The sequence below is a fragment of the Haemaphysalis longicornis genome, unplaced genomic scaffold (genome assembly GCF_048455015.1).
Source record: "Haemaphysalis longicornis isolate Haplotype H1 unplaced genomic scaffold, Haemaphysalis longicornis Haplotype H1 scaffold_5, whole genome shotgun sequence".
Taxonomy (NCBI): domain Eukaryota; kingdom Metazoa; phylum Arthropoda; class Arachnida; order Ixodida; family Ixodidae; genus Haemaphysalis; species Haemaphysalis longicornis.
Window position 1 is genome coordinate 28,705,140 of NW_027526385.1, and position 27,984 is coordinate 28,733,123.

At 43.1% G+C, this 27,984-nt stretch overlaps 1 protein-coding gene across 1 annotated transcript; it reads left to right on the forward strand.

The window, feature by feature from the left end:
- Positions 1–494: 494 nt before the first annotated feature.
- Positions 495–27,984, forward strand: LOC144138008 (uncharacterized). The gene is made up of 11 exons (XM_077670040.1): positions 495–748; positions 3,337–3,435; positions 3,581–3,633; positions 5,077–5,115; positions 11,297–11,332; positions 18,664–18,763; positions 21,867–22,003; positions 24,124–24,171; positions 24,281–24,319; positions 25,536–25,689; positions 27,848–27,984. The coding sequence occupies exons 2-11, from the start codon at positions 3,360–3,362 to the stop codon at positions 27,919–27,921; spliced, it is 756 nt and encodes a 251-aa protein (XP_077526166.1). The 5' UTR covers positions 495–748; positions 3,337–3,359; the 3' UTR covers positions 27,922–27,984.

Sequence of the window (27,984 nt, forward strand, 5' to 3'; positions counted from 1 at the left end):
ACGAGACCATGGCGGAACGGGGAAGTTACTCATCTCCGGATACATAGAAAGCTACAAAGCAATTACGGTTAGTGCTACTGCTACCGTTTAAAACCACAAACATACAAGAAATCTCCCACAAAAACATTGGCTGCACAGTTTTTTCGAGAAATTACGTTGCCCATAAGAAGAAGCAAGTAGGTCAAATGTTCATGTTGTGCTTTAAGGAAGTGTATAGTTTAAAGTAATCTTTCACATTTTGATTCTTGTAAAACCGAGGGGAGTTCCACCGAATTCAAAATTTACAAGATCTTGTCACCGGGTATTATTGCGGTAAACTCTTAAAATGACATTTCAACCCGCACTTTTCTTTGCAAAAATAAGCTTGACCAAACAAACTTATTTACTGTTTTAATGCCTAAATGCCACACATGACATGTGACTAGAAGATGCGCACTGGCTGCTCTGTCAGACAAAAAAACGCGTCAAACAAAACGGTCTCAAATAAAATGCGATAAAAACTACACAAGAGTACAATCATTAAACGCAGATGGAAGGTTACTGCTACATATAGCTAAATCGTTTATTGTCGGTCAAGTTCTCCGAAAATGGAGCGCTGTGCTTAAGAAATTCGTTGAACGAGTGCGAAATTTCCGTAGCCTTAAGGAGGCGAGCAGGAGAACCAGTATAAAATTAGAGTATCTGGAGGGTGAACAAGCGGACCACTCGTTCTGCCTTACGGCGACATTGCGTCGATACCCGCTTGCAAGTATGTTTTACGTTGACTTGGTTTTGTGTACTTCTCGCTCCTTCAATTTGGGCGATTTGCGTTAATGGAAATACCTTCAACTTTGCAGCAAATGAATTTGTATTCTTGCAAGAGATCAGAGATTTGCTAGGTATTACGCAGCTGGAACTCATCGTCACATCAAATTACGTTGAATATCGATACTGGTTACAATACTTTGTTAGAAACGTATCGCAACTAAAATTCTCCCACATCTGCGGATTTAATCTGAGTTGTTTTGGCACACGGAAAATTATAAAGTGCCAATGCAGTGCAATTTATAGCCCCCAAATGAATAAGCGGTGTCTAGGGGGCTTGACGACGACGTAGTGTTTTAGGCTGCAGAGACAAGGTTTTGTATTCGTGGCGCGCATCTAGCTTTAAACCCTGGCTTCAACAAAAGTGTGCGCGCATATCATGGTCCCCTAACTGCACGATATGTAACTAACTCGATACCATAGTGCTTCAGGGGCAAAGCACCTTAGTGGCTCGGGTTGTGGGCGTCTCCTGTCATCGTGGTCTCATGTCGTCACGGTAAATGAAGTTGTCACCCGAGCCCGCCGCGGTGGCTCAGTGGCTAAGTCGTTGCGCTGCAGAGCACTAGGACGCGGGTTCAACTTCCGGCCGCGGCGGCCGCTTTTCTGATGGAGGCGAAAAGCAAAAACACTCGTGTGTACGAGATTTCGGCGCACGTTAAAGATATCCAGGTGGTGAAAATTAACCCCCAGCCCTCCACTACGGCGGGCCTCATCGCCGGCGTTGCGTCGGCGCGTTAAACCCTCCAATCAATCAATCAATCAATCAATCAATCAATCAATCAATCAATCAATCAATCAATCAATCAATCAATCAATCAATCAATCAATCAATCAATCAATCAATCAATCAATCAATCAATCAATCAACTCAATTTTTCATACGATGCTCGAAAACAAGTCTATAATGAATAATAACGGTTCAAAATAAACATACAAGACTTATTATAATTTAAAACAAAAGAATAACAAGGATTTATTGCAGCCATTACAGAAATATGTTAAATTTTGTCTCGATATTTGTTTTAAACGCCCGGTTTTCTTCTGTAAAGCATATTTCTTAACACGCTACGGCGTCTGACACAAAGACATCTTACGGACAGCCTGTCTCTCATTTATTTGCTTAAATCCGGCTCAACGCAAAAAAAGTGCAACCGCCTCAGCAAGCGCGCGATTGTTCCCCCAACGGCGCTTCTCTACACCCAGTCAGCGCGCACCATGTGGCAAGAAAGGGTTTTACAATCTCTGAATGCATTTATACACTGCATGATTCACCCCTCCGCAGGTTTTACTTTCGTGGAGATGGCCCGGGATTTTTAGCATTTGTCTTTCTTTTCCTTGACAAATAGCTCTGATTAGAACTGTGCGTGTTTCCATAAGAAAGTTTTTTCTTGTCCTTGTCGCAATATTTTTTATTTCTGTTAAGATATTCGGATAACTCTTCAAAAAGCCACCTATCCCTATTCATGGTATTTCCTTTTTGAAAATTCCCCACTTAATCACATTTATTGGGTAAGTTGGGAGGCTGGCTGACCATCGGTAGTTTGTAAATCCTTTCCAGCTAACAAAAAAAGGTCAGTGGCCGTTTTGGTGCAGAGCGTTATATGAACGTCGTTTTACTGCGGCTTTTATTGAAAAATGCGCTAAAAGTACTGGTGTTCTGGTCGCGGGTTGTATTATCAAAAGTGCATTATTCCGTTGTCACTGGCGAATAAGAAGGGAGTACGTTCAGAGCTACAAATAAGATATCGCTTGCAGTGTTTCAAAGAAAAGAACATTCGATCCTGGCATGTAATGACACGTTGTATATTGCTGCAGATGCACGCACAAATACAATTAAAGTATTGTGTATACTTGTGTGCGTACGTATGTGTGTGTGTGGATGATAGAGACAGGATGTAACTTTAAAAAATCACCGAACGGTAGTAGGCACAACAATCTGCTTCGTCGACTTGAACCTATCTGCCCTTAATGCTGTAAGTTAGGCTCCCTAATTTATTCTGATAGTTCTCTTGTGCGGCCCATTTTACCTTCACGAGTATTTTCCCCTACGAACACAAATAGTTGTGGAGATAACTGAACAACAAAATTAGTAGCTTTACCTTACGACATTATTATAAGTAAATTAAATAAGTAAAAATCATTTGTATTTTGCCAAAAAAAAGAGAAATGCTGTAACAGTAATACTTTCGTAGGAGAGCCTGAGGAACTTCACCATAGCATCCTCAGCTCATAATGAGCCCTTAGGTGTCCTTTAGGTCTTTTTGTTTAGGGCAGAGTTGTGGAACGTGTCACTGGTGGGCCTTGGGAGAACAGTGAACATTTCCGCCTGCTTCCTCCTTGCTTAGACATTTGGTGGTTAGAAATTTCAACGATGTGGCAAGCGCTCTTTGTAATTAGCAATCACGTTAGGTATAAACATATTTTACGACATTTCTGTTATTTAAATTTTTGAAAGTTTCCTCCCGATGGGAAACAGTACTTTAAATTTGGTAATCTGAGCATACAAAAGTTTTGTTTTTGTTTATTTCGCAGGCCGTATTTAGGAAGCCCTGACCATGTGGAACATGGTGACTGTAGCAACCTGCGCCGTCTATATTGCTGTGATGGCTTCTTCAGTATCTGCAAAACCAGGTTGGTGTTCGCATGTTTCTTCACTATCTAAGATTGACTGGAGCAATGTCACTGGAATGACTGCGGCAACTGCAGCTGAGAACGTGCGTAGTACAAAAACGAATGGCAAAATATCAGTATTGACGTATATTGTTTTTTTTTTCAGAAGCTACAGAGTGCACTAAAGTTGAGTTTAGAGATCCTCTCGGGATTGAACGTGTAAGTTACAATGTTTTGAACAGAAATTACTCCGCTAGAATCCATACATTTTTGGCACAACCCCTTCAAGTTATTAATTTCCGCCGTTAAATTCGGTATTTTTTTTTATCTTCTAAGCTGGAAAACATCAGGTTACTTTAAATTTTGAAGCGTAGTGTTTGGCAGGCTAAAGCCAAAACTATGTTCGCAGTGGCGAATAGAATGGTGGCTGTCCTTATTTTGCCACTGGAAAGCTGTTGCTGCAACAGGCAGTAATAAACTAAAGGTGTTGGGTATACCTTTATTGGCCCAAAGCGCCGCTGGCTATTGAGAACTATAGCAATCGTGCCGAGGTACAAATTTACTATGCTGCTAGGTCCATATCTCAACAGCCCATGCTTGTCACTTAAACTCTTTCGGATAGATTTTGTAATGAGAAGAAAAATAAGCACAGTACCTGCTCGCTTCGCTGCCACTGTGTTCAAAAGCCGGCGGATTAATTCCACGCCTGCTACTTGCGCTGGTCGACTGAATTCAAGGTTTCTCTTTTCGCATTGCCTAAGCGCCACCTATAAAGCTCTTTGTTTTATTTGTCGCACGAACAGATCGTGCGTACACATTTTATTGTTTATTTTTATCTGCCTCTCTTGTACGTGGTTTTTGACGTCTTCTTCAGTCTACTAGCGCGAAAACATACCCCACGGGTATTTATTGCTTAAGCGATGCTGCTTCTGCCAGTTACGTACCTATGTTTTGCCTCGAGTATGCCTCATTGTTTATTGTTGCTGCACAATCTTGCATTAATGACGCATGTCACCAGTTTACTGGACCAGAAAAATTTGCGCATATGAACCTTTTGACCAAGACTGCATTTGGTTCTTGGCCGGCAGGCAGAATCGAGTGTGAGGCATACAGAAAGACAAACATTGTCTCGTCTCTGTAGCAGGAGCAAGACCATCGTCTTTAAAAGACTGCCTACACTGAAAATAACGATGTATTGCGTCCTGCTTAGCCAGCAAATTGGTCGGGCAAGTTCTGAGGCAGCGTAACCTCATTGAATAATCTGTCTCATTTGAGGCAGTCGGGCATTTCCAGCTTCTTCCATACTTCGTTCGAGGAATACTGTTTTAATGTTTTATTAATTAGAGTGCCGTAGAGAAATGGTAAGCCTCTGTGTCTCATGGATGCAAAAATGGTCATATAGCCTTTCCGGAATAAAATAGATGGAGGAAGCAATATCTGATTCACTGTCCCTTGCGTAAATGAATAGATCCCTCGGTTAAACGGTTGGGTCGACTCTTCTACTATTGAGACATGTAATTTTTGTATATGAAAGTGTATTCGAGTGAAATAATGGAAACTAAAAATCATCTCAGAATTTTATTGTATAAAAAATCTAACAAAGCGTGGAAAGGAACCGCGTGTTGTCGTGTTTTAAGCCTTGTGTTTTGCTGTTCTTGACAGTGCTTGGGTGCATCTCTGAATGTCTGCAACTTATCTCAGGTCTGTATAATTTTTTTTATTGTGATTGTACTGCCTATTTACTGACAAACTGATTTACGAATAGTTAAGCAGTTTTTGGCGAGATTCAAAGCTTTTAATTGCCTTAATCCACATGGCAGGCGGTAAGCTGAAATGAGAGCATAAATAACCACAGCATGCGTGATCAGAGCACACCGATAACTATGTTTTCCCCTACCCCACGTGTAATCAAAATGTATGTAGTGATACACCGAATGTTCTGTCGAACAAATATGCCCACGGTTACAAAGGATGATATGACCTTTGAATGAAACAGTTTTTAACTTCATAGCTTTTTGAAGCCCGAAACAGTTTGCTTTGAAGTCCCATAAGCACTTCTTTTTTGTGTCGTCTATGATGAACTATGCAAGAGGCGTTCATGGTTAACTTACTTCAGCTGCGCGTTCTCGTGAAAATACGAATCACAAAGAAACATTTAAATAACCAAGGAGCATAGGCAAACCGAACGCATTTACGGGCACATGCAAATGTTCTGCCATAGGTGTTTCAAATATAAATGACTCGTCAGTACGAATATATGCTGTAAGTACGCATCAATAAGTGAAGGAGGTTTTTATTTTGACGTACTTATTTAAGAAAAACGCATTTTGGGAATGAAAGTTAGAACTAGCGAAATTGAACACAAACGTCGGGCAATGTGATTGTAGAGCTCTAGAGCACGCCAGCAACTCAATGCTTCAAAAACGTCCGGATGGAAACCCGTCTTTCATGCTTGGGGGCGAAAGCTAGAATTTGTTTTTGTAAAGAGAGATTGCCGCAGAAGGCCTACTTCTGCTCGCGTACTTCAAACCTGAATAAAAGACGGTTAGCATTCCATTTGATCATTGCTTCCGTGCGATGGTCGCACTGGTGGTGGTCCGCCACCTCCTCCGGGTAACGGCAGCAAGCGGTTCTACGCTTCTGAACTCAGAATTTATGCCATCTGTCAGCACACCCCTCACTCTGATCTCGTGTCCACATCTGCGTAGTCCGCTAAAAAGTTTTTTTCCAAAACGTCCGCTATAGGGTTTTAGATTTCTTTCACATGATTTAACTAGTCTGTGTTTTCTCTCCTTTCCGGAAATGACGCAGCGTCATGGGTAGGCAGCGGAGCCATTTCTGTGGCCGTGCGTCAGGCCCCAAGCTCTGTCGCGGGGGCACGTAGCTCCAATTATCCGTGGCGGAGGCCCATAGCGTTCGAAGTACGGTCTTTACAATACATAAGCTTCTATGAAGACTTGGGCGGATCAAAGTAATAATAATAATAATAATATTTATTAGTCAAACAGAAGTCATGTACATAATCAGGCCTACCTAAGCCGCAACGGGCTTGTCAGGCAGAGCCTGGCAGGCGACAAGCGTTAATAAAAAATATTATATATGTTATAGTACGCAGTACCAACCAAGAAGAGATAACCATGCGGTATTCCTGAAATCTCTGGAAAGCACTAGCGCATGCGCCTTAAAGCCTTTTTCAGTTTATATTTCGAAGCATGCGCAAAAAAGTCAAATGGAAAAGTGTTAAATATAGCTGGCACATAATAACGGCGTGTTCTTTTCCCGTACCTTGTAGAACAAGGAGGAATTGCGTAACGTTGCTTCGGTCTCAGGGACCGAGCAGGAGTTTAACACGTTTTGAATGTATTAATCCAAAAATGTTTTAAGATAACGGTTTCATTTAGGAGCGAGGTAAAATCGGGCAACATCAAGGTTTTGAATACATTGTCATCTTTCTCCATACACAAGTCATATGCAATGGTACGCAGCAAAAAAACGCAAAATGGAATTGACTCGCTCTAACCAACGTAAAGAACAGTGACCATATACTGTAATACCGTACCTAAGCACACTATAACAAAGGGAATGTACAATGACTTTTCGCAGCGAAAATGGAATAAATGTTCTTAATTTGTACAACTGAGATGACACAGTACGAATTTTTTTACATACATAAGCTAAGTGGGAATTCCAAGAAAGGTCGCTATCGAAATACAAACCTAAATACTTCACAGTAGACACATACTTTACAGGAATACAACTACAACAAGAGCAGGCCGCTGAGTGTAAAAATAAAGATTGCGTTAATTCAACTTTTTCAATGGATTGTGAAAGCAAATCAGCTGTGTTTTTTTGGTGTTAAAATAAATGGAATTGGCCGTAAACCAATTCATAGTTTCCATTGCAGAAACTTGAAGCGACTTTATGGCGTCAGAATGACGAGAAGCATAAGAAACAAGAACCGTGTAATCGGATTACTGAATTATTGAAGACGATACAGAATAGGCGAGGTCGTTAACATACAAGTTAAACAGCAGAGGACTCAGTATAGACCCTTGTGGTACACCTGACGTAATAAAAGAAGCATTACTTGAAAATTTACCAATCCGAACAACGTGAGTTCTGTCAAATAAGAAGTTTTCAAGTAGACGCAGAAAGTTGTCCCGAAAACCTAGTCTTTGTAGTTTGGTGAGCAGGAGGGTATGACACACGCTATCGAAAGCTTTACTGACATCAAGAAATAATGCACATGCAATCTGGTTACGATCGAAAGTATAGTTTAATAAATCAAAAAAGTCCTCGAGCAAAGTTTGAGTACCTCGGCCTCCAATAAACCCATACTGAGATGGGGAGAAAACATCATGAGTCAATAAAAAACTGGTCATAACATTTAAAATGTGTTTCTCTAATATCTGAACTATACAAAAGAGAACAGAGATAGGTCTATAGTTTTCAATTTTATTTCGAGAACCTGACTTAAACAAAGGAAAAACTATTGCCTTCGTCAACTGTATGGGAATGATGCCACTCTCAATGATATGGTTTAAAATGGAAAGAAGAACAGCTTTAATGTGGTCAAAATTTCTGCGCAGCACATTTATCGAAATACCATCATGCCCAGGTGACTTGTTGGCTTTCAGCGCAAATAAAATTGACTTGAGGTCACCTTCAATGAGTGGGGGCAGATAAGCCGATTTAGCTATGCTATTCTGCAACGTACGAATGCCAGGGGTAGATTTGGCAACACCTGTGACCCGCGAAAAAAAGTCGTTGAAACTATTGGCAATATTCAGTCCGTCACCAGAAAAATGGGAAAAAAAAGTATTCGTCCTTGCTAGAGTGCACATCAGAACCTCTCATACCATTAATTAAGGACCAAGTTTTCCTAGAATCGAAGCGCGCATCTTCAAACTTATTCCGCATGTGGTTGCGTTTAGCTAGACGTATCATCGCATTTACCTTATTTCGACTTTGTTTAAAGCTTGTCCTGGGAATTGCATTTTGTGGGGCACGTTTTGCTCGAGCCCAAAGCATATCTTTTTCTTTAATGGCGACAAGGATTTCTTTTGTCATCCATTTTTCATTAGAGTTTGTTTTCCTGACCTTAACTATTCGTGTCGCAGTTTTCTTAATTCATCGAGCAAGGTTACGAACTTTTCATACATGTTACTGGGAGATGTAATACATATAAAGTTGTGCCAGTCGTACTGTGCGATTTCCCTATCAAGTGCCCTCGGATCAATGACTGAAATAGTTGTTTTGCTCGCGACTCTGCGCACATGTGAAGACTTCGGTGACAAAGAGCATGCAACAAAATAATGGTCCGCAAGTTTAGTTTCAATTACAGGTGAGAAGGTTTGAAAATCGTGAACGCGTACGTTGATGTGGTCTAAACAAGAAGTCACGAGCTTACTGGACAAAAATTCTTCACGGGTAGCTTTCGAAATTGCACAGTCTAGACCCCATTTGGACAATACATATAAATAGTCCGCAATTAGTGGAAAGTTGGGGCGCAATGTGTCAATGTTTATATCACCTGTCATACAGATGTTGTCACCAGACAACAGGGAAGAAATGGCCACATTAGGTTCTTGAAGAAATATGCGCCCATTACAGCAAGGTGGGCGGTACACCGCTATCAAGACAAGAGATAATAATGGGGAACATAACCGCAATGCGACTACTTCAGCTTGAGTGAAAGAAAAAGTTATTTCTGAAACCAACCACGTGTTTTTGATAAAGACAGCTATGCCTCCCCCTTTTCCAATGGGGCGTAAGTAAGAATAAACTTGATAGCCAGGAAGTGTGTAGTTGCAAAGAGTGTCTAAAGGAACATTTATCTCGGTTAACACAAAAACTTCACAGCAAGTCCTAAACGAGGAGGTTAAAGCCAAGAACTGGTCCCAGTATGTTCTAATGCTTCGAATATTTACGTGGCAAATTTGAACCGAACTACTATCACACCTAAAAAACTCTTTGACTGCAGAAAAGAATTGAGAAACTAGGAAGTGGTCTTTATCTATTTTTATACGATGAAGTAAAGGTCCGCTTTCGAATCGATATGAACGATGGGGCGACCTTTTTCTTTCCTAGCAAGCACCCTGCCGTTCCTAGTCCACACAAACTTGAAACCTTTTTTTTTACCTTTAGGCCTAGCCAAGCGGAAGAGCTCTTTATTAGCGCGAGTCAGGTTCTCGTTGATGTAAAGGCGAGGGAACGTTTCTTCTTCCGCCAGCTCATGAAGCTTTGTGCGCGCGCTGATCCACTGTTCTTTTGTGCTAACTTTGTGAACTTGCACAAGGACGGGCGGTAATTTGTTAGGACATCTAGGCAGACGGTGAAAAGCTGCGATATCAGTTGTACTGAAGTTAGTCAAGTCAAGTTTCAGAGCTAGCTCACACACAAAAGACAAGTTTTCTTTTGGCTGGACAGCGAGACCATGAATTTCGAAGTTGCATCGACGGGTGTACTGTTCTAACTGATTAAGTTCGGTGGTGAACTGATACAAACATTCTGCGTGGTGATCCACTGCAGTAGTTACTGACTGTGCATTGAGTACGGCGATGTCTGCCTTGTTAGCATTCATCGTAGCAACTACTGTGTCGTACTTCGCGGACAGATGGTCGATCGATTCCTGTATTTCCACGACTGCAGTCTTGAGTGACAACAAATCCTCCAGTTTTGTTGCGAGCCGCTCTCCAGTGGACACGAGGCTGTCAAGCCTCTCATTCACAGCCGAGAACTGCTTTGCAAAAGAGTTGTCACCGGAAAGGGTGTCTGTGTCTGCACTAGCCCCCGAATCTGATCTACATGGCTGGCAGCACCACGTTTCTCGTTTAACGGTGCTCATTTTCGAGAACGACGACTCGGAAACAGACGAGCACGCCTTTCCAAGGTGGAAGCTTTCGCCACATTTACAACATGTCAAACATTTCAATTGTGCGGGTACCAATTTAGAACATTTTGCACACGACGACATGGCAGTGCAGTCAGCGGCGAACGTACAAGCAATAAAAGGAAACTGGTGGCGTAACTACCTTACCTGCCAACAGCAAAATCAATGGTCAGCACTGAATACTGGCTTGCCGCTGACTGCAGAGGTGCATGGTGGCTTCTCCGCATAAGTAGGCGAGGCCGGCCGCCAGGGGACGTGGTTGAAGGTTCCAGGCACAACGGGCATCAGGCGATGACCAACCGGCTCCAGGACAGGCTCTGGCTGGCTGGTCAGTCGAGAGAGTGCCCGCACATGCGGAAACTGCGCTTCCAAGAAGGGCCGATATGGCTGCGTGGATGCAGCCAAACTTGACAACGTTGACGCACGTCTGCCGCCTGGGGAGCCTGCCAACAGCAAAATCAGTGGTCAGCACTGAATACTGGCTTGCCGCTGACTGCCTTGGCATAATACAGTTCAAATTACCCAGAAATGTGAGGTGTTGCAGTGTGAGTTAACGATCTTCAGCTGTACTTTTCTACGGCACAAGCCGGAGTCTGAGACACAAAATTATCCCCATTGCATTTTCGCCCATTTTGCACTGTACTTTGCATTATAAATCATAGAAGAAAAGGCCCTTAAATTGTCTTAGTGAGCAGTCGTCACTTCAAGGTCGGATAGAACGGCATCCCATTTTCTTGCGGATCTTGCGAAAGCGGTGGGCCGGCAGTACCAACCTACCTTCATTTAAGACTGCATATTTGAGGTCGGCCTCTCTATTGCATCGGTCTCCTCTACATAAAAGCGATAGGCTACTGTCGCATTCACGTAAACACGCAGTGTGAGATTCAAGCCCCGGAAAGAGAAAAAATGCAATGAGTCTTAGCAGTAGTTATAACGAGTAAAAAACTAAACCAATAGAGATGCTTTGTATAAGTTCTTTTTTTCTTACAGAGTGAACAGGAATCACGAGCACACGAAATTGCCAAGGTGAGTAAGAAAACCCCGAATAATATGCGTAAAAGCAAAGTCTGAAGGAAAAAAAGGAAAGAAAGCGAGCTTTTCACGTGTTCTTATAATACAGAGGAGACCATACCCACTACTGTTCATGTTATAAAAAAAAACGACTGGCAGTTGAAGTACAGGGAACCATTCCATTGGAAGACCAAAAGAAAATAAAATTTGTTGAGGAATGTGCAAACCATAATTATGAATAATAAACAAAGAATATCCCCACTGCTATTCTTCCACAACTAAACGAGAATAATTGACAAAGCGCACATACCTCATTCACGCAACTTTAACACATTCTGGTTCAAAATAAGAAAACAGAAATGAACTTCGAGCTTCTCAAACTATGGGTGTTTTACGAACCGAAGCTACACGTGGGCTAGGAGACAAGCGTTAGTGGAGGGTTCTGGGGATATTTAACGAGCACAAAAATCGCCTGTTCCTGGCTAACAAAATGGGCACCTGCTCAAAGAATAAAAACAGGTCAACGCATGCTCAAAATGGGGGCCCATTTCTTTTTTAAGCTCTTCGCAAGAAACAAACAAAGTTAGGTGAATAAATTGAAGAAATTTTGCCCTGGGTATAATTTGAGCCAGGATCCTGGGAGATGCAACTTCAGTTCGAAACCCCAGGGCCACAATCGCCCGAACATTTTTGAATGAGTTGTCCCCTACTTAGAAACTGATGTTAGAGACAGGCATTTAGTAATACGGGATAAATGTGGGTATAATAATTAAACTAAAAGAAATTACGCCAGTAGCAAAACATGGAGCTGCTAAAAACGTGTATGTAGGGCCAGCGATTGCGCTTGGCCAAGCCCTTTATAGTAATCTAGATAGGGAGAAAACGTCACAAATAAAAGGATAGCGAAATGGGCATGCTACTGCGAGTACACCGACCGACGCCTGACTGGATATATGCCATTGGAGGTAGCACGTCATAACGCTGCATGGAATGACGCGCTGCCTCTCACGTGACAATTGGTCTCGGAGCCTACTTCGTACGGTGTGTAAGTGTTAGTGGTTTCTGAACAGTGTATACATAAACAGCAGCTGTGAAGCGACTCGGCCGTATCCATTCCACAACTCAACAGTACTGCTTTTGATCTCGCTAGGTCATAAGCAGTGCTTCGCTGTAGGAATGTTTTTACTTTTGGCTGGTAAGTGGACGTTTTAGTTTTTCTGTCACTTTTTAGAGCTGCGCATTTGTTTTATTTACCTGAGTGCATCCTAGAGACCACGTGTAAGCCAGTCCTTAGAGGGGTCATGAAATACCTTCCGCCGATGCATGGATGTACATGAAACCAAATAAGACAATGTATTAGCAATCTCCTCCCGCAAGAATTTTGTTAAAGCGATGAGTATTAGCTGAGAAATCGTAAATCAAAAACCGCGCATTATCGTCTCGCTGCGTTTCCTCCTCCTTTCGCTGTTGACGGCGCGGGAGACTTCCCTCCCATGATGCTGCGCGCTTCAGCGGTGACGTACTTCCGCTATGGCGCTCCGCATACTGCCGTCTGCTACGGGCAAGCTTTGTTGAATCCCGTACTGCCCTCAAGGCTGGAAAAGCGAACGCAAAATCTGGCCGCATTTGTGCGGCGGCCTGGCCTTACACTTTCGCGCTGTGCGTTGCTGCAGGGCAGCACGTGACTTTTAATCGGAGGCGAACTCGCAGCCGCTCGGGATGGATCGTGCGCTCGGTCCCTTTCATGCACCGCGCACTGTTTATCCAAAAAGCGCCGTATCAGATGTGGCCCCGCTGGTGCCGGGTCTTATTTTGCGGTGGTGGTAATTCCTGCCGGCGGCATGTGAAAAAGATATTTTAAACCGATACAGAACCCGTGCACAAAACGCTTCAATCATGTGACCAGTTCAGCTTAGGGCGACGCGTGGTGGAGAGCGGCAACTTTGACAAAACGTGCTCCGGCGCGGCTCTGAGCTTTCTCGTGCTGGAGCGAGCGCCATTTCTTTCACAATCTCAAACATCGGTTGCCTTGGCAACAAGGCACAAACCTCCCCAGAAGTCAGTTACGGTTGCGTGATCCCGGTTCAGCTCGGGGCCCCACCTCACGACATGTGGGCACTGCAGGCGTACCACTCACTCCCATTGGGAAGTGTGAGATGGGAGGCGATGGTGTGTGTGTTGTGGACGCCTTTGTTTCGCGATGAAATGCGACGTTGTGCTTCTGCGGGTGGATAGTGCTTCCCATGGTCTGGATTATCTTTCTCGAGCGACGTACGACTCAACCTCGCATGGGGTATGTGCAGTGTGCGTGGTTAAAAGCCATCTCGGCTTGCGCGCCAGAGTTGAAGGGACTTGCTGTTCGTCCCCGCAAACCGCGCGTGAGGTGAGTGCCGAATTTACGACGGGCCTATCATCTGCCAATCGCGGTTCAGACTTGCAACGCATGTTGTGACGTTGTGTTCGTTCGAAACGCATCTCTGGATTGTTTTGAAGTGGAATAAAATGTATCCGTTAACCGGGGCATTCGGCTCAGGGCATTCTCTGCGATTGCACGAAAGAAGTGCCACGTGGCTTCAACGCTTTCTTTACGGAACGTACTCAGGTAAGAGAATATCCATGTTGTGTTATGGCCGTGTTGCATTCAATACGAATGGTTAAGCGTTTGTTTACACTTGTTTCGTTTGTCGTAAAATGTCCAAGCACTGCGACACTCCGCTGGCAGGTCAGCCGGCGAGCCGACGCTGAGCAGACGACTCATCACTTTGCCGGAAGTGCGTGAGAAAGTCGCCCAATAGCAGGATGTCTAGTTCATGACGAACATCAGGGAATCGATGATGTAGACATGTGAAGATAGCGGCGGCCAAAAACACGAAGGAAAGGGTGAGAAAAAAGCGACAAACTTTTCAACAAAAGTGTGAGCTGTCCGCTGCGCGTAAAAGAGTACTACTTGGCCCAGATGACCTTGACGACCGAATCTAACGATTGCGCTACTTCATTTAGTGTGCTCAAAACGCCTTTCAGGGCCCCTTTAAGTCCTCTGTAGGGAATCAGCGGTATTTATAGTGGTGTCCGTATAAATATTTCCTGGTACTGAATAGCAGAAATAAAAATACATGTTCTTAATGCAATTTCAAATGCGGGTGTTGTGGCTGACGAAATAAACTAATGCTGCTCCATGGCCCTACTGTTCATGTGCGCTTTTTAAACAAAATAAAGCTAGGTAACTTCTGGTGATTACCGCCTGCACATATTGATTTGTTCTATGAAGCTCTGTTGCAAAAGGTGATTAAATTCTTTTCATACCATTAAAAATTACATCGACGGCCGCGCTAAACCATGCGCACAAACCACCAGTTCAATACTTCATCGAAACCCCCGACTGTGCCATTCAGACGCAAATAAAAAATTGGTGCAGCTTGCTCTTGCAGTACAAAGCTGGACAAACGGCACTTCTGGCGGCTTTTATCCCTTTGTCGGAGAGAGGGTGCTATCGCTCCTCACATGCACTACCAAACGTGTCCCTTGAAGGTTTCTATGAATGCCAGGCGCGGGTCATTTCGGCCGCAGCCGTTCACATCTCTTCCAAAGTGGACTACGTTAGCAATCGCAAGAACTGGCGCCAACGACTGAGAGAACGCGGCCCCTGTAGGGCGAGCTTTTCTGCTCTACCAACTTCTGGCGCAAACGCACGTTAACTGGCGAGATGCAGAGCACGCAAGAGATCTCGCCACCAACGCTGGGCAGAGTGTTCTCAAAGGTCGAAGTGGACGACTCCGGGTGCTCCTCACGGGGCGACCGCTCACGTGCGCTCGGTATTTTTTTTTGTATTTTCCAGCAGAGCTTTACTACTTTCGTTCAGCGTTTTCGTGGAGAATGCGCAAATGATCTTTTGACTTTAGAGACACCCCCGGCGACCCACCCCTCGAAGCGCATCGCGTTATTAGCCAGGCCCGATATCGGTGCCTGCGGGCGCCGACAGCGGTGACCACTGCCGCAGTCGCCGAGGCAGCCAACCACCACCGCAGCCTCCCATGAATGCGGCGCAGGGTCGTTTCGGGCAAAGTGAGCGTTCGCAATGAATGAACGCTGCGTTGGCTCCGGCGAACGCCGCGTTCGCGCGGCCTTGTTCTGTGAGCGTTACACGATACCGAACGGCTTTTGGACGTGTTCGGCAATACAGCTAAATCAAAGGTTTAACCAAGCAAACCCAAAACTCAACCAGACTAAGCCAAGCTTTTTTTTGCATATCCCAGGTTAGCTGAGCTAAGCAGCCATTTAAGAGGCGAAGTCCCTAAAACCTCGCTTTGTCCGTGGCTTGTCCCTTGGCGTCCGTGTATACATTGTTGTGCATGCGCGAGGAGCATTAGATTGAATTTGCGTTGAATTGAATTGATTGTACTGTATCGGATTGATTGGACTGGAATTGTATATACTAACTCCCCCCCCCCCCATTTTCGCTCATTTACATGCGCGAGTGACAAATGCCACGGGTGATTTACGATAACAACGATCCCCAGTGCTTCGACCATTCGTTATGATTCACTTCATGGAGAATGCGTGAATTTGTTTTTTCGTCTTGGAGTGGCCGAAGTCCACCCACAAGCCTGGACGAAGCTGGCCGCTTCTCACACAGTTTTCTTGATATTTTTTATTCTTTATATTCTTTATTTTATTATTGATATTCTTGAATTTATACAGGTCTTTTGTTCAAACATTTCATTTGATTTCATAAGTGCATCTCATTTATTGGTACCCTCAGGTCCGGAAGCTATTACAGACTGGAGTGAATATCTACTCATACAAAATACTCAAAAGGAGCACTCCATATGCAGTAATTACGGGGATGCGGTTCGATTTCCACAGTCGTAGCAAATAACGTTTTTAAAAAATTCATGTTCATCAGGGGTTGCTATTGACGCGGTAAGGGTGCATAATAAAGGAAATGCATAATAATGCCTATACCTGCCGCGGGTTCAATGAAATATACTAAGGGCAAAACAAGATACTCTTCGAGGATTCACAGGTGGGTCCAAAACGGTCCATCCGCATCTTGTCCCTTTCACTCTCAAACGCACGACTTGGCCCAACGTACACCGGTTGCTTCGAATTCAGAGGTCGGCAATGTGGCGCTTCCCGGCAGGGGCAGCTTGTCGCCTCCCTTAGTAGAACCGCGTGTTGTCGCCTCCCTTAGTAGAAGGCAGACGTTACGAAGGCTGCTGTCTCCGCTTTAGGAGGCTGAATTCTCTCCGCACTCTCTCCGCTCCCTCGTTCTGTGATTGGATCCCTCGCTCTGCTGTCCCACCGACGCAAATTTACAAGAAGCAATAGAAACTTTTGCCATTATGCCTCATCCACCGATGCGCTCTAATAAACGCAGCACAAAAGTTTGGATACGTGGCGATGCAATACGTCGCAAACAGCCGTTTTTAGATGCGACGACACTCTTGCTCGGGGGTATGTCCCTCCGGAGTCGTTCTCGCGGCGTCCGCACACCACCTGCGCATGCGCAAACTCTCCTCCGTTCTTCTCGCACACAGCTGTGTGCCACGCGCTTTCTCTGTCTCATTATCATAACAGCTGCGCGTGCTTCGCTGACGCTTCTCTCTTGCATTTGCTCTCGCTGCGCATGCGCAACTCTCCTCCGTTTATCTCCTCTCCTTCAAGTGCTGAATATAAAGCGGTAAGCGCGCTGCGCCGGTTCAGTCAAGTGCGTTCGCTTGACTGCGCATGACTTTGCTTGTGCTTCGCTTCTCATGTCGCGCATGCATGTGCATGAAAAGTAAAATTACGCCCATCTTCCCGGGTATGAGAACACCCGAACGTGATGGAATGCATCATACGCATTCACAACACGTTTCACGCGATTTAGAGAATCAACCGAATGGAAACGCCAATTGAACCCCCCCCCCCCGATGCGTCGCATCACATCAGGGTTTCCTCGCGGGAAGATGGGCGTAATTTTTCTTTTTTTATTTATTTACTCTTGTACACATAGCGCTATTCAGCCATTACAGTGGAGCGGGGTTTATACAGCGCAGTTTTATAAACCTGGTAGCCCACAATAACAATGCATTGTAATAAAAGTACAGAAAAATACGCCGTACAAATAAACAAACACCGGTACACAATAGAAAGCACGAAGAAGCAAAAGTAGCGTAGATATGAGTGCTCATGTACATCACCAACATAAACTTCCTAGGTAACGATAATGTACAGATATAAGAATATATAAACACTGTAATACGAAATAAACTTTGCATGCAATCAAAGTGCAGCAGAGAGAACGAGATTTCAAAAGGCGGCTGTAAAAGCTTCGTTATTTATTACGATAATGGTGGCAGCAGGCAGTCAATTTCACTCTGAAACTCTTGAGGGAAAAGTGCTTTTAAAAAGATTACTTCGGCAACTATATTTCCTAACCTTGAGTTCATGTTCTGTTCGTCTAGATATAAAATGCGGCTGAAAAATGTACTGATTGCGGTCTAGTCCAGTGTGGCCGTAAAACATATTGTTAAAGAGCCTCAAGGGCAGTTTACCTTCTTTTTTTAAAGGCTCTCATTTTAATGTTTATTTGGTAGCAGTAAGGTTTCTGTCATAGTTACCGATAACGTACCTTGCGGCTATGTTCTGTACTCTCTCAAGCTTGTCGCGATTGGTACTCGTGCTAGGGTATGATACAGTGCATCCATACTCTAAAATATGTCTCACGTAGCTATTGGAGAGAATATCGCGGGCTTGCTGAGGAAACAGCTTCGTTTTATGCCGTAAGAACTCCAAAATAGTTGTTTTAAATATTAACTTGTTTCGTTTATTTATACACGTACAATACATTTTGACACTTGTTCTCAAAAACGTCCTTGTGTTCGAGATTTCGGTGCACGTTAGAGATCCCCAGGTCGTCAAAATTAATCCAGAGCCCTCCACTACGGCGCGCCTCATCACCTGTGAAGCGTCGCTGCGTTAATCCCTAAAATCAATCAATCAATCAATCAATCAATCAATCAATCAATCAATCAATCAATCAATCAATCAATCAATCAATCAATCAATCAATCAATCAATCAATCAATCAATCAAACATCTGTGTTGAATTCATTGACGGAGGACAGTGCGCGGTCCACCGTAACAGGTATAAACAATTCAATGGCGGTGATGGAAGAGAAACATGTCTCGTCTCATTATCAGAAATTGCAAGAAAGATATCTCCATATAATAATTCATAATCGGAACCATTATTGCTTTATTGGCTGATGAAAATTTTGTAACCGTTTTGTAACAAACGTATGGTGACAGAGAGATGTACGAAACGTATTTTGTGACATTTTGATTGTAATTTTTCTTTTCAGTGTTTTACTAGGTCTCGTGGAATGCCCAATTTTGTCTTATGGATTCTGAACGGAATGAGAGAAGGCGTTTTGTTCGCTCTGCACCTGGCATCTCCAAATGGTAAGTCTAAAGACAACAGGCATTATATATTATAACTTACCAGACAGTCTCGTGTACTAGCCGCTTTTAAAACAACCCACAAGATGACAGTCTCCTTGAAGGACAGCAGGTGTTGAATTGCTGGCATTGTTGATGTAAAAACAGGGAATATACATATAATTTATGAGACCCTTTCCATGGAAACGATGCCTTTGACGTGAAGACACTGGTATAGCGTGGAAGGAAAAGGGGAACGAGTGTTAGAGACTGAAAACACGGTGCAATTTTGTTGCTTCCAATACACCACTTCTTTATATCAGGTTTAGACGTAGGCTTTGTGCAAAGCTATTTACATTAACTTCAGTCAGTAAAATTTTACGCCTAGTTGTGATTTACTTAAGTGATCCCTACAAGGTTGATAAAAGGAACAGTTCTTCTAACTGGAAGAAATCCTTGTTTTTATATTCAACATCGTTTGAAAGCAAAATACGAATTTTTCTCACTCTTGTTGATGTAAAAAATCGTGCTCCTTTCACAATCATCCTGCTTTTCATTAAGGCCGACCACTACGAAAAAAGAGGTTTAGTGTTTTTTTTTTTACTTTTCGAAGCACAGGGTTACTGAATGCATAACACACATCAACAAATTAATAATCCCATAGGAAGTGTACAAAGGTCATTGTCATTGTTGATATTGTTACGTGGCGCAGGGTAGAGTTTAGACGTCCAATGGGTGATGGTGAACCGTTCTATTTACAAGCTCTCGGCAGTGGGCAAACTTACGAGTGCAGGCTTATGGACAACTTAAATGAGGACATAGAAATAGAAACCATAACACGCCAAATCAAAGAATATGGATAGGGGAGATAAAATAATGGCTGGCTTGGGGTATACTTTAATGCGCATTTTAAATCTTTGTTGCTGTAAAAAAGCCACCCGACAATTTCACTTGTACGGAAAGAAATCGCTCTATTTACGTGTTCTGGTTCATATTTCGTGTTCCCGTTCCACTTGAGTAGACTGTGCCTGACAGCCCCGTCAAGGCTGCGTGCCGCTAATATCTTCGTCTTCGTCGGCGGTAGATCATCATAGGGCTCGGGACACTTTGCTCTTGCTATTCTCGTGACAACAGTAATGAAATCCATAGCTCTTCACTTTTCGCTGTTTACAGTTAAAGCAGCGAAGCTTAAAAACGGAGTTTTCTAAACTGAATCAAGTGATAACCGCTGCGATGGCTCAGAGGTACATCACTCCCCTCGTATGCGGGAGGTACCGGGTTCGAATCAGCGTACCGCCGGACACACACCGGTTTCTTTAATGGGTACAGGCGTCCCTGGTTGAGTGCGGACCCTTCAAAGTGGAACTCACGCCTGGAACGCTGAATTTACCTTTGCGAGGGGCCCTTGACTCTTGTCCATCTCGCGGGGCCCTCGGCTATCATGCCGCGTTACCGCATTGCGGGGGGTGAAAGAGTCAGGCGGCATGTCCTGCCACAGACGGTTACAACTTGAGCATCCAGCGTGGCTGTGGAAGGCACCATGTACGTTCTTGTGCCTTGGTGGCGCTGGGCACCTACCGGTAAAATAGGCACAAGAGACTCCCCGGACTGGAGCTCGACCCTTGTGTGGGACTACAACACTGGGGAAGTTCACCGGGCTTGACGGGAAATCGCCCTTATGGAAATGGGAATCTGCAAAAACACAGGAACATTTTTTTACCTTCAGCATTAGTGAGTATGAGTAGTGGGGGGCATTTTGAGAAATGCATGGAGCTTTTCAAAGATGGCCTGATTTTTTAGGGCAATCGCAGAGACACTATGGTGGAGAGTGTGGTGCTTTTATACAACCCATCGCATAGCAGGGTGTACGTCAACGGTATGTGTCATTGCCAGACGAAGAGATATATGACAGGTTGGGCTCATCCAGTTTGAAATCCCAGTTGCCCGCCTATTTCGTGCACTATTTTCCTTCCACTCTACCCTCGACCCAAAGCATCTACCCAAAACCTTCTGTACCGTAACAGTTCGTCGTGAAACTGCCAGGTATGCTTTAAAAAACGGATGCTCTGGAACCTCACAGAAGATGCGGACTAGCTCTTAGTGCACCGCTCTGAGTGTAGCCTTTATGTTCTTTTTGAATTGGTGCCTTCTTTTTTAAGCGAAGCTTTCTATATGTCACTGACTCGTTCGTAAGGGCGGAAAACCACTCAGGAAAGCCAACTTGTTGATGAAAGGAAAACTTCAAAACGTTTGCATAACATGATCAATGTCAGCCAACATTTCTTTAGGGCCCCAAGGGAAAAAATCGAAGCCCCCATTTAAAAAAAGATTGTTGAACGGGGAGCTTTCTGCCATGTAAACTGAATCGAAGCCATAGTTCAAAGCCAAAGATCAGGCACTCAGCCAAATACGTCTGAGTGACCCCAAAATAATCACCTAATACAGCCAGAACAACGAATGGGGTCGCGGAGCATATTTCGGGGGGTTGTTGCGTGGTTATTGGCTTTGAACTTTGGCTGCGATTAGGTTTGCATGAGAGAAGGCTTCACGTTAAGCCCTCTTTCATTGAGAAACAGGGCTTTGATTTTAATTTATTCTCGGGACAGCGCTATTTAACGAATCAACAGTTTATTTCCGGAAGACGAATAACGTTGAGAAAACAGTCATTTTACAACTTCATCATTTCAACCAGCGCATCAAACAAAACATTTGTTTTATCAAAAATGGTCATTAGGTAATGAGAAAGGTGCCAGGATTTATATTATTAATTAAACAATAAAATACACGTCCCAGGCTCCCGCAAAAGACGGTTTACACAGCCAGGGCATAGAGTTCATCGCAAGCATACGAACGATACTGGTTTGCAGAAATCTGGAGGAGCAAGTGTGACAGTCACTTTTTCTTTGTGTCATTGTAAAACATGTCGCACAGAAAACACCTCCGTTCAGGGTGCAAAAGCTGGTTTAAGACCAGCCCATTTAGACCTGTCAAAGTTGGTTAGCCCACAAACAAGGTTGAGCAGCGTGCATAGTATAAATGTTTTGGTTTGTATAAACTTTTTGCTTTGACATGTTCTCACTTTTCTCTGCCGAATTTCTAAACCTGCTTGTGTTTTTCTTCTGCGCAGGTGCCCAGTTACTGTATCCGTTGTTAAACGTGCTCACCACAGCCATTCGTGAGGAGTACGTCGAAGGCAGGAGTCTACCGCCATTTTGTGAGCGAAAAATTTCTGTCAGCTTTCCTAAGGCGCACAACCTTGCTCAAGTAAGAAACAGTTTTGGTATCATTGCCTCTGGCTATAGGAAGACATCGATATTTAGCTAGTGCAACAGGTTGTTTATTATGGACAGGCATGACGACGTCGGACATAGATGACTATTTTGATGGGTCTATACAAGAAAATAACAACTAATCTAACCGGTAAAGTTTATTATAAAAGAGTCCCAGCCATAAACGTTCTGGCTCACGTGCGGGAGTGGAGCTTCGATGAGAGTGCAGGGTTCGGTGTGGTTGCCTTTGGCGGAGTCATGGTCGGAGGGTGATGTTGCTTCCTGGCCGGCACGCTTGCTAGGGGAATGAAATCATAGTTCTTCAATATACACTTGTTGCGAAATTCCGCTTCAGAATCCTTGCAGTGCCAGCACCCGTGCTTCGTCAATGCTTAGGCGCAAGTGTATGCGCGTGGCACATAGATAAGGATAACGCAACTTTGCTAAAGATATACGTAATACAGAAACTCATGAAATAAAGCTTGCTTTTCACATAAGGAGGCAATGAATTAGGTAAAGTTTACTTATGTTCCCACGGGTTGCTTTTTTATGACCTGGGGCAGCAGCCGCAAGCAATTAAATCTTACTTAAAATTTATGTCCACGAAAGGCAAGCCACTAGACATGCCCAGTGCCTTGCCCTGTCTGACGTAGCGCAGGTGCACAGCGCAGACCGGGCTTTGATGCATGAGGTCTACGGAGAGTTTCGCTTCTGGTGCGTAGTGAGTAACTGCGGCGAAACCCAATGCCTCGCGCCTGAGTGCAGAACGCTACGCTGTTGTATAGGGCAAACGACACTTTCTGGTAGTTTCGGTAACCTTAAGAAACTGGGCTTTCCATTCGCAGTACAAACGTCACATCTTGGGCGCGCCGGAAGCGTGTCTGTTGTCGGAGCGCCAATCCTGGGTGTTTGATAACATCTACTAAAGCATGAGGCGGCCGCATGAATAAATAAAACCACTATACGGAGATCGAAGAAATAAATACCTTTTTGACCTTTTACCTTTTTGAAGGTAGATATATTTACTTCTGTAGCGTTCATTTTTTCTACATTTTCTTGGAGCATCGACTTTTATGAGTTGTGGAAACAAAGCGACGCTGGTACTAAGGAATAATCGGATAATCGTCAAAAGGAGGGGAAAGGCGTGGGGAGTGTTAGCCATGGCGAGATCTTCTTTACCAATGGTGGTGCATTCGTACCTGGGTATCATAACAGGTTACGGCATGCGAATTTCTGTCAACAGCATGAAATCACTGCATTATAAACTACTTTTCTGAGTGAGTCAATCAGCTTCTTGTGCTTGCGCTCTGCTTGGATATCCGAATAAGTATTATGAACTTTGTTTTGGTGGCATAACAGTTTTACATGCGGCCCTTACGATCATCGGCTTCGAATTATTACAACTCAAGGCCTTTTACAATGTAAATCTTTAGGCTTGCAAGACGTGCGTTATTAAGAGCGACGGACGGAGACACATTCTCTCTCTCGCAGCACGTAGCAGTATTGCTTGGCATTGCTAATTGTTTGGAACTTCTCAGAGCCATTTTTTTGAAATAATGTCTCTTATGGGTAACGAGAAGTTGCGACTAGTTCACTGAACGGACAATTTTGTAAGTTTCACCAATTGCAGGAGCTTCTTCTAGCAGTAGAAGTATACCTCTCTAGGGACAGTGGAGGAATTAAAAATAAGCACTGATAATACTCAACTCAGACATTAGGCTCATGGTGATATCCTTTCACCGTTAACTGTATAAAAAGAGGGCGTGGTACTTTGTGTAAATAAGAGGAGTAATGGCGCACTGGGAACGGAAGAGATTGAATAATGTCGTGTTTGTTATCTATGCAGTATATACTAGAGATGTGGCAGTGCAAACAAAGGCAGCTGAAGCCAGGCTGCTTGTTGGTAATAGAATCAAACTTGAGATGTGCAAGATCTAATGTGAAGTGAGTGATAAAGGCCTCTCCAATTATACCGGTAAACGGATATTACGCTTAGGGCAGTCATTATATGACGCTCAGAACAAAGTTGAGCTATATATCTAATAAAGCATTTTTGATATTAACGGCTCATTAGACGAGTGATGAACATATCCTCTAAAGTTGTTTTTTTTGCAGTGTACGAACGGCATAGAATACATCTGCTACAACTGGCATCACCTACAAGTGAGTAATATGACGTTGGAACGGCAAAGGAATGTTTCATATCATGGCAATAACCTCCAAGACATATGTGTTCTAATACACTGACATGGTTTTCTTTTCTTTTACATAGACAACGGAATTTTTCACTTTACTTATGTCATCGGTTGTGGTAAGTTGAAATGTCTGTTCTAACAATTAATGCAACAATATATCAACCATATATCTAAAATTATTCCGTGAGGTATTCGGAACACATTGTTCTTAAAACGCAGCCAAAATTATCCCTGAATCAATACCCAAGAAATTAGTATACTTGTCTGGTCGTGCTTACATTGGCTTGTTATCAAAATGAAGAAGTCGTAAAACTACGAATGCTCGCAGCGCTGCGTAAGCAGGGCAAGGTGACGCTATCAGGCATGCCAATAGACGATCGAAGAATAATAAAACTATTTAGGAAGTCGCATTCTTTCTTAATAACATCCGCTTTTCGGAGTTGACAAATATGGGTTTCTTTTGTTCTTCCACCGAGAGGATCTTCTAAAGCTACACGCAATACACAACAGCAAGTATTGAAAGACCTCAAGGCAGCGAGGATAGCAAATGTACCTCAGCTTATTGAATCTGTACTGATTTTAGTTTTGTTCTTTGCAACTTCATGAGCTTGCAAATGAAAGGGAACCTTCGAGTACCAACTTTTTATTCAGCTACTAAACTTTTGCTTCGTTTGAGCACACCGAACAATGTGTAAGCAGGGAATTCTGGTAGCGTGCAAAAGCTACACAAATTATAAACCAAAATAGGGAGTTTCTTATACAAAGTCTCTCGTGCACAGCCTCCTTTGGTTAAAGCGGGGAAATTCACATTGAATTCCTATTATGCGCGGCAGTAGATGAGACAGATGTGTGAGCAATATTAGGTGCTTTGAACTCTTCCGAAGTATGTGGAAGAATATTATTACAGGAGGGAATCGCCAAACTAAACCGCTAAACAACAAATCGGCGGGATATGCTGATAGTGCAAAAACTCAATATTCGACATAAATTATGAATTGTTTACTAAGGATTCGGCAATATTGTCCAACCGACGTAACCAGGAATGAATAGACATACATGCGTATGATGATTTTTATTACGGCGAAACCGAATAATTAATTTTAAAAAAGAGTTACACAGGCTTGAATATTTTTCGCGCAGCCATGACCCCATGGTCGCTTAAAAATTTCCCTGGGTAGTAATTTTCAATACTCATGTTTGGTTGAGCTTCTTTGATTAATTAACCTTTTGATCATTATCTATCGCGCACACATTTTTGACTGCGTCATTATACTCATGCGGGAACGCCACTGCATATCCACTAATTTTTTTCACATATATTCCTCACACCAGTGCGTCTTCAAGAAATTCCCACAATTCAACATAATTGATTTGCTTAGGGAAGTGAATTGCCTGGTTTTGAAAGCCTTGGTCAATACCCTGAAAAGAAGAAAAATTTTTTCTCCAATGCTGCCTACGCTGGAAATGCTTCAGTTGGTATTCCGATGTAAGTATTCCCCCTAAGAGAAGCTTTGTGTTGCAGACAGATTTCAGTGTGAAAGGACACCTTTGTGGCCGCTTGCATTAAGTGTCCCTTTGTAGCGGGTGTGTTAGGCATTGTGAATGGTATCGTGTCAACAGTGTCATTATTTGTTCATCACTCCAGCGCATTTCAAAGTTTTCGGGAAAAAAACATTTTTAATTGGCTAATAAGCAAGCCCACTGCGCTAGTTCTTGGTTACGTATCGGTGCACGGAATACCCGTTAAAGCCTGATAAATAGCCCGTTGAATATTACGTGTGTTAGCTGGCGTTTCACGCTGCTCTAGAAGCACAAGGCACCAGTTGCTTTTGGAATAAGTCATAGAACATTTTGTGAAAATGAACGAAAAATGCGGTGCTGGAACTCCAAAATATAAAAAGAATTAAGATAGTTGCTCCTCCATAATTGAACGCCTGTGTAGCAAACGTTAACTAAAGTACAAGAGCTTTAGAAATCAATAATAATAAACAGCGTAACTTGGGGGACGAATATAGATGCACAGTAAAGTTTTTTTAAACAAGAAATTATTCTCTAAGTGAGAACTCAAAAAGCAGAAGTGATTGTACTCTGTAAGGGAAGATGACCAACGAAGCTGCAGTCATGACTAAACGCGACTTCACCATTATGATGACATCACAGAAATGAAATTAGAAATGAAAAATAGCAACATTTCTCGATGACGGGGTACCCGTTCACGCATCAGGAGTAAAGTAGACATGCAATCGCTTTAATCTAAACTCTGTGAGAGAGGACTGTGCTAACGTAGTCACAGCCGGTGTGGGTCGCACGGCGGCTCATATTTGAGAAACCTTTGTTTTCTTGCTTGGATACCACTAATCTACGAAAGGGTGATCATTGATAACTAATTTACTCAAAAGGCTTATTTAAGTAATAGGACGCGTAAGCGTTAGATAGTCTTATTACTTAGAATACAAAAATGCTTTAAATATTAGCCACAAACTGCTTAGGTGTAACAAAAAAACTTAAACGACACTGAAGTAGTTTTTATTTGTGGTGAAAGCATTATTAAGAATGTTCGAGGGGAAGGGTGGAAGATAAAAGGGAATCGTGCACTTAGGGCTCTGCCGACTGCGTACAGTTTCAATACAATAATTTTAATCCTTGCCATCTCCTCAGGCTTTATGTACTTTAAGCAGCCGTTGCTACTGGTTGTGGCGATTTTTGCACCTTGTTAGAATTCTCCTCGTGAAATATTTGTTGGAATTATTATTTCGGAATATTTAGCTGTAAAACTAAGCAAAAAAAGAAAAAAACAAATATAGTGAGGAACGTCCCAGGGTGAAAGAATGCAGTGGGACCCTTGGTGCATGAATATAGGGTTGATGGTACGCTTTTACGCACAAATAAGCACTACAATACAATAATACTATTATAAAAATACTGTTAAGAGGCACAAGGACAAATGAGGCAAACCATTGTGGAAGGATGGTGAGCGATCTATTTACATTATTTTCAATGCGGCAATCAGTAAGTCCCCGCATGCCGCGTCCACCAACAACTTCTTTGTCGTCACAGGCTGGACACACAGCGTCAGCTCTCACTAATCGTTTCTTCGCCATCTTGTAACAATTCATTATTCCATATTTCATTTAAATTTAAACTAACAAATAAGGCTTCGCCAATTTACTTGCCATCACTTAAGTCAGCTGTGCTATTCAAACATGAAAATGAGGCATCTGCCTATTTTTTTTCTACTGATTAGGTGGAAGAAAATAATCGGTGGAATTTTTTGTCAACTGAGCACTTGGAGCGCGAATCGAAATTTTGTACACGGCATTCCTCACGAAACAGTTAGTTGTCTTCGAAAAGGACAAATAAAAAGCACCTCAAACTTTCAAATTTTTTTGGTACTGAAAAAACGTCTTAAATGCCAGTAAAGCAAACAAAACTTATGTAACCCTTCGTTTACGCCGCAACCATCAGTGCAATTTGTTTCTTGTAATGGGGAAAATAGCCGAAGGCTGCAGGGTAAAAGCTATTTCAAATTACAGTTTTTTGTGCGTTCTTGCATTTGTTTCCCTCACAATACAAATATTTGCCTCAAAGGCAACGCTGGATACTTTTGATCAATTTTTTGACTAAGTGGATATTTGTTCTTGCAGGCAAAGTTCATGAAGTTTTCAACGAAAAAGCTGAAAGAAGGCTACTGGATCCGTTGAGCTATGAGGCCCATTAAAACCGGGAGCGCCGGTGCATGCAGGAGTAAACAATAAAGATGATCCTTGTGTTCAAAACGACC

Bases quoted from the DNA above. Each gene is read 5' to 3' on its own strand.
- LOC144138008 (XM_077670040.1), top strand. From the start codon at position 3,360: ATGTGGAACATGGTGACTGTAGCAACCTGCGCCGTCTATATTGCTGTG. The intron at 11,333-18,663 runs GTGAGTAAGAAA...TTTTCTTTTCAG, and splicing joins GAGCACACGAAATTGCCAAG to TGTTTTACTAGGTCTCGTGG. The intron at 24,172-24,280 runs GTGAGTAATATG...TCTTTTACATAG, and splicing joins ACAACTGGCATCACCTACAA to ACAACGGAATTTTTCACTTT.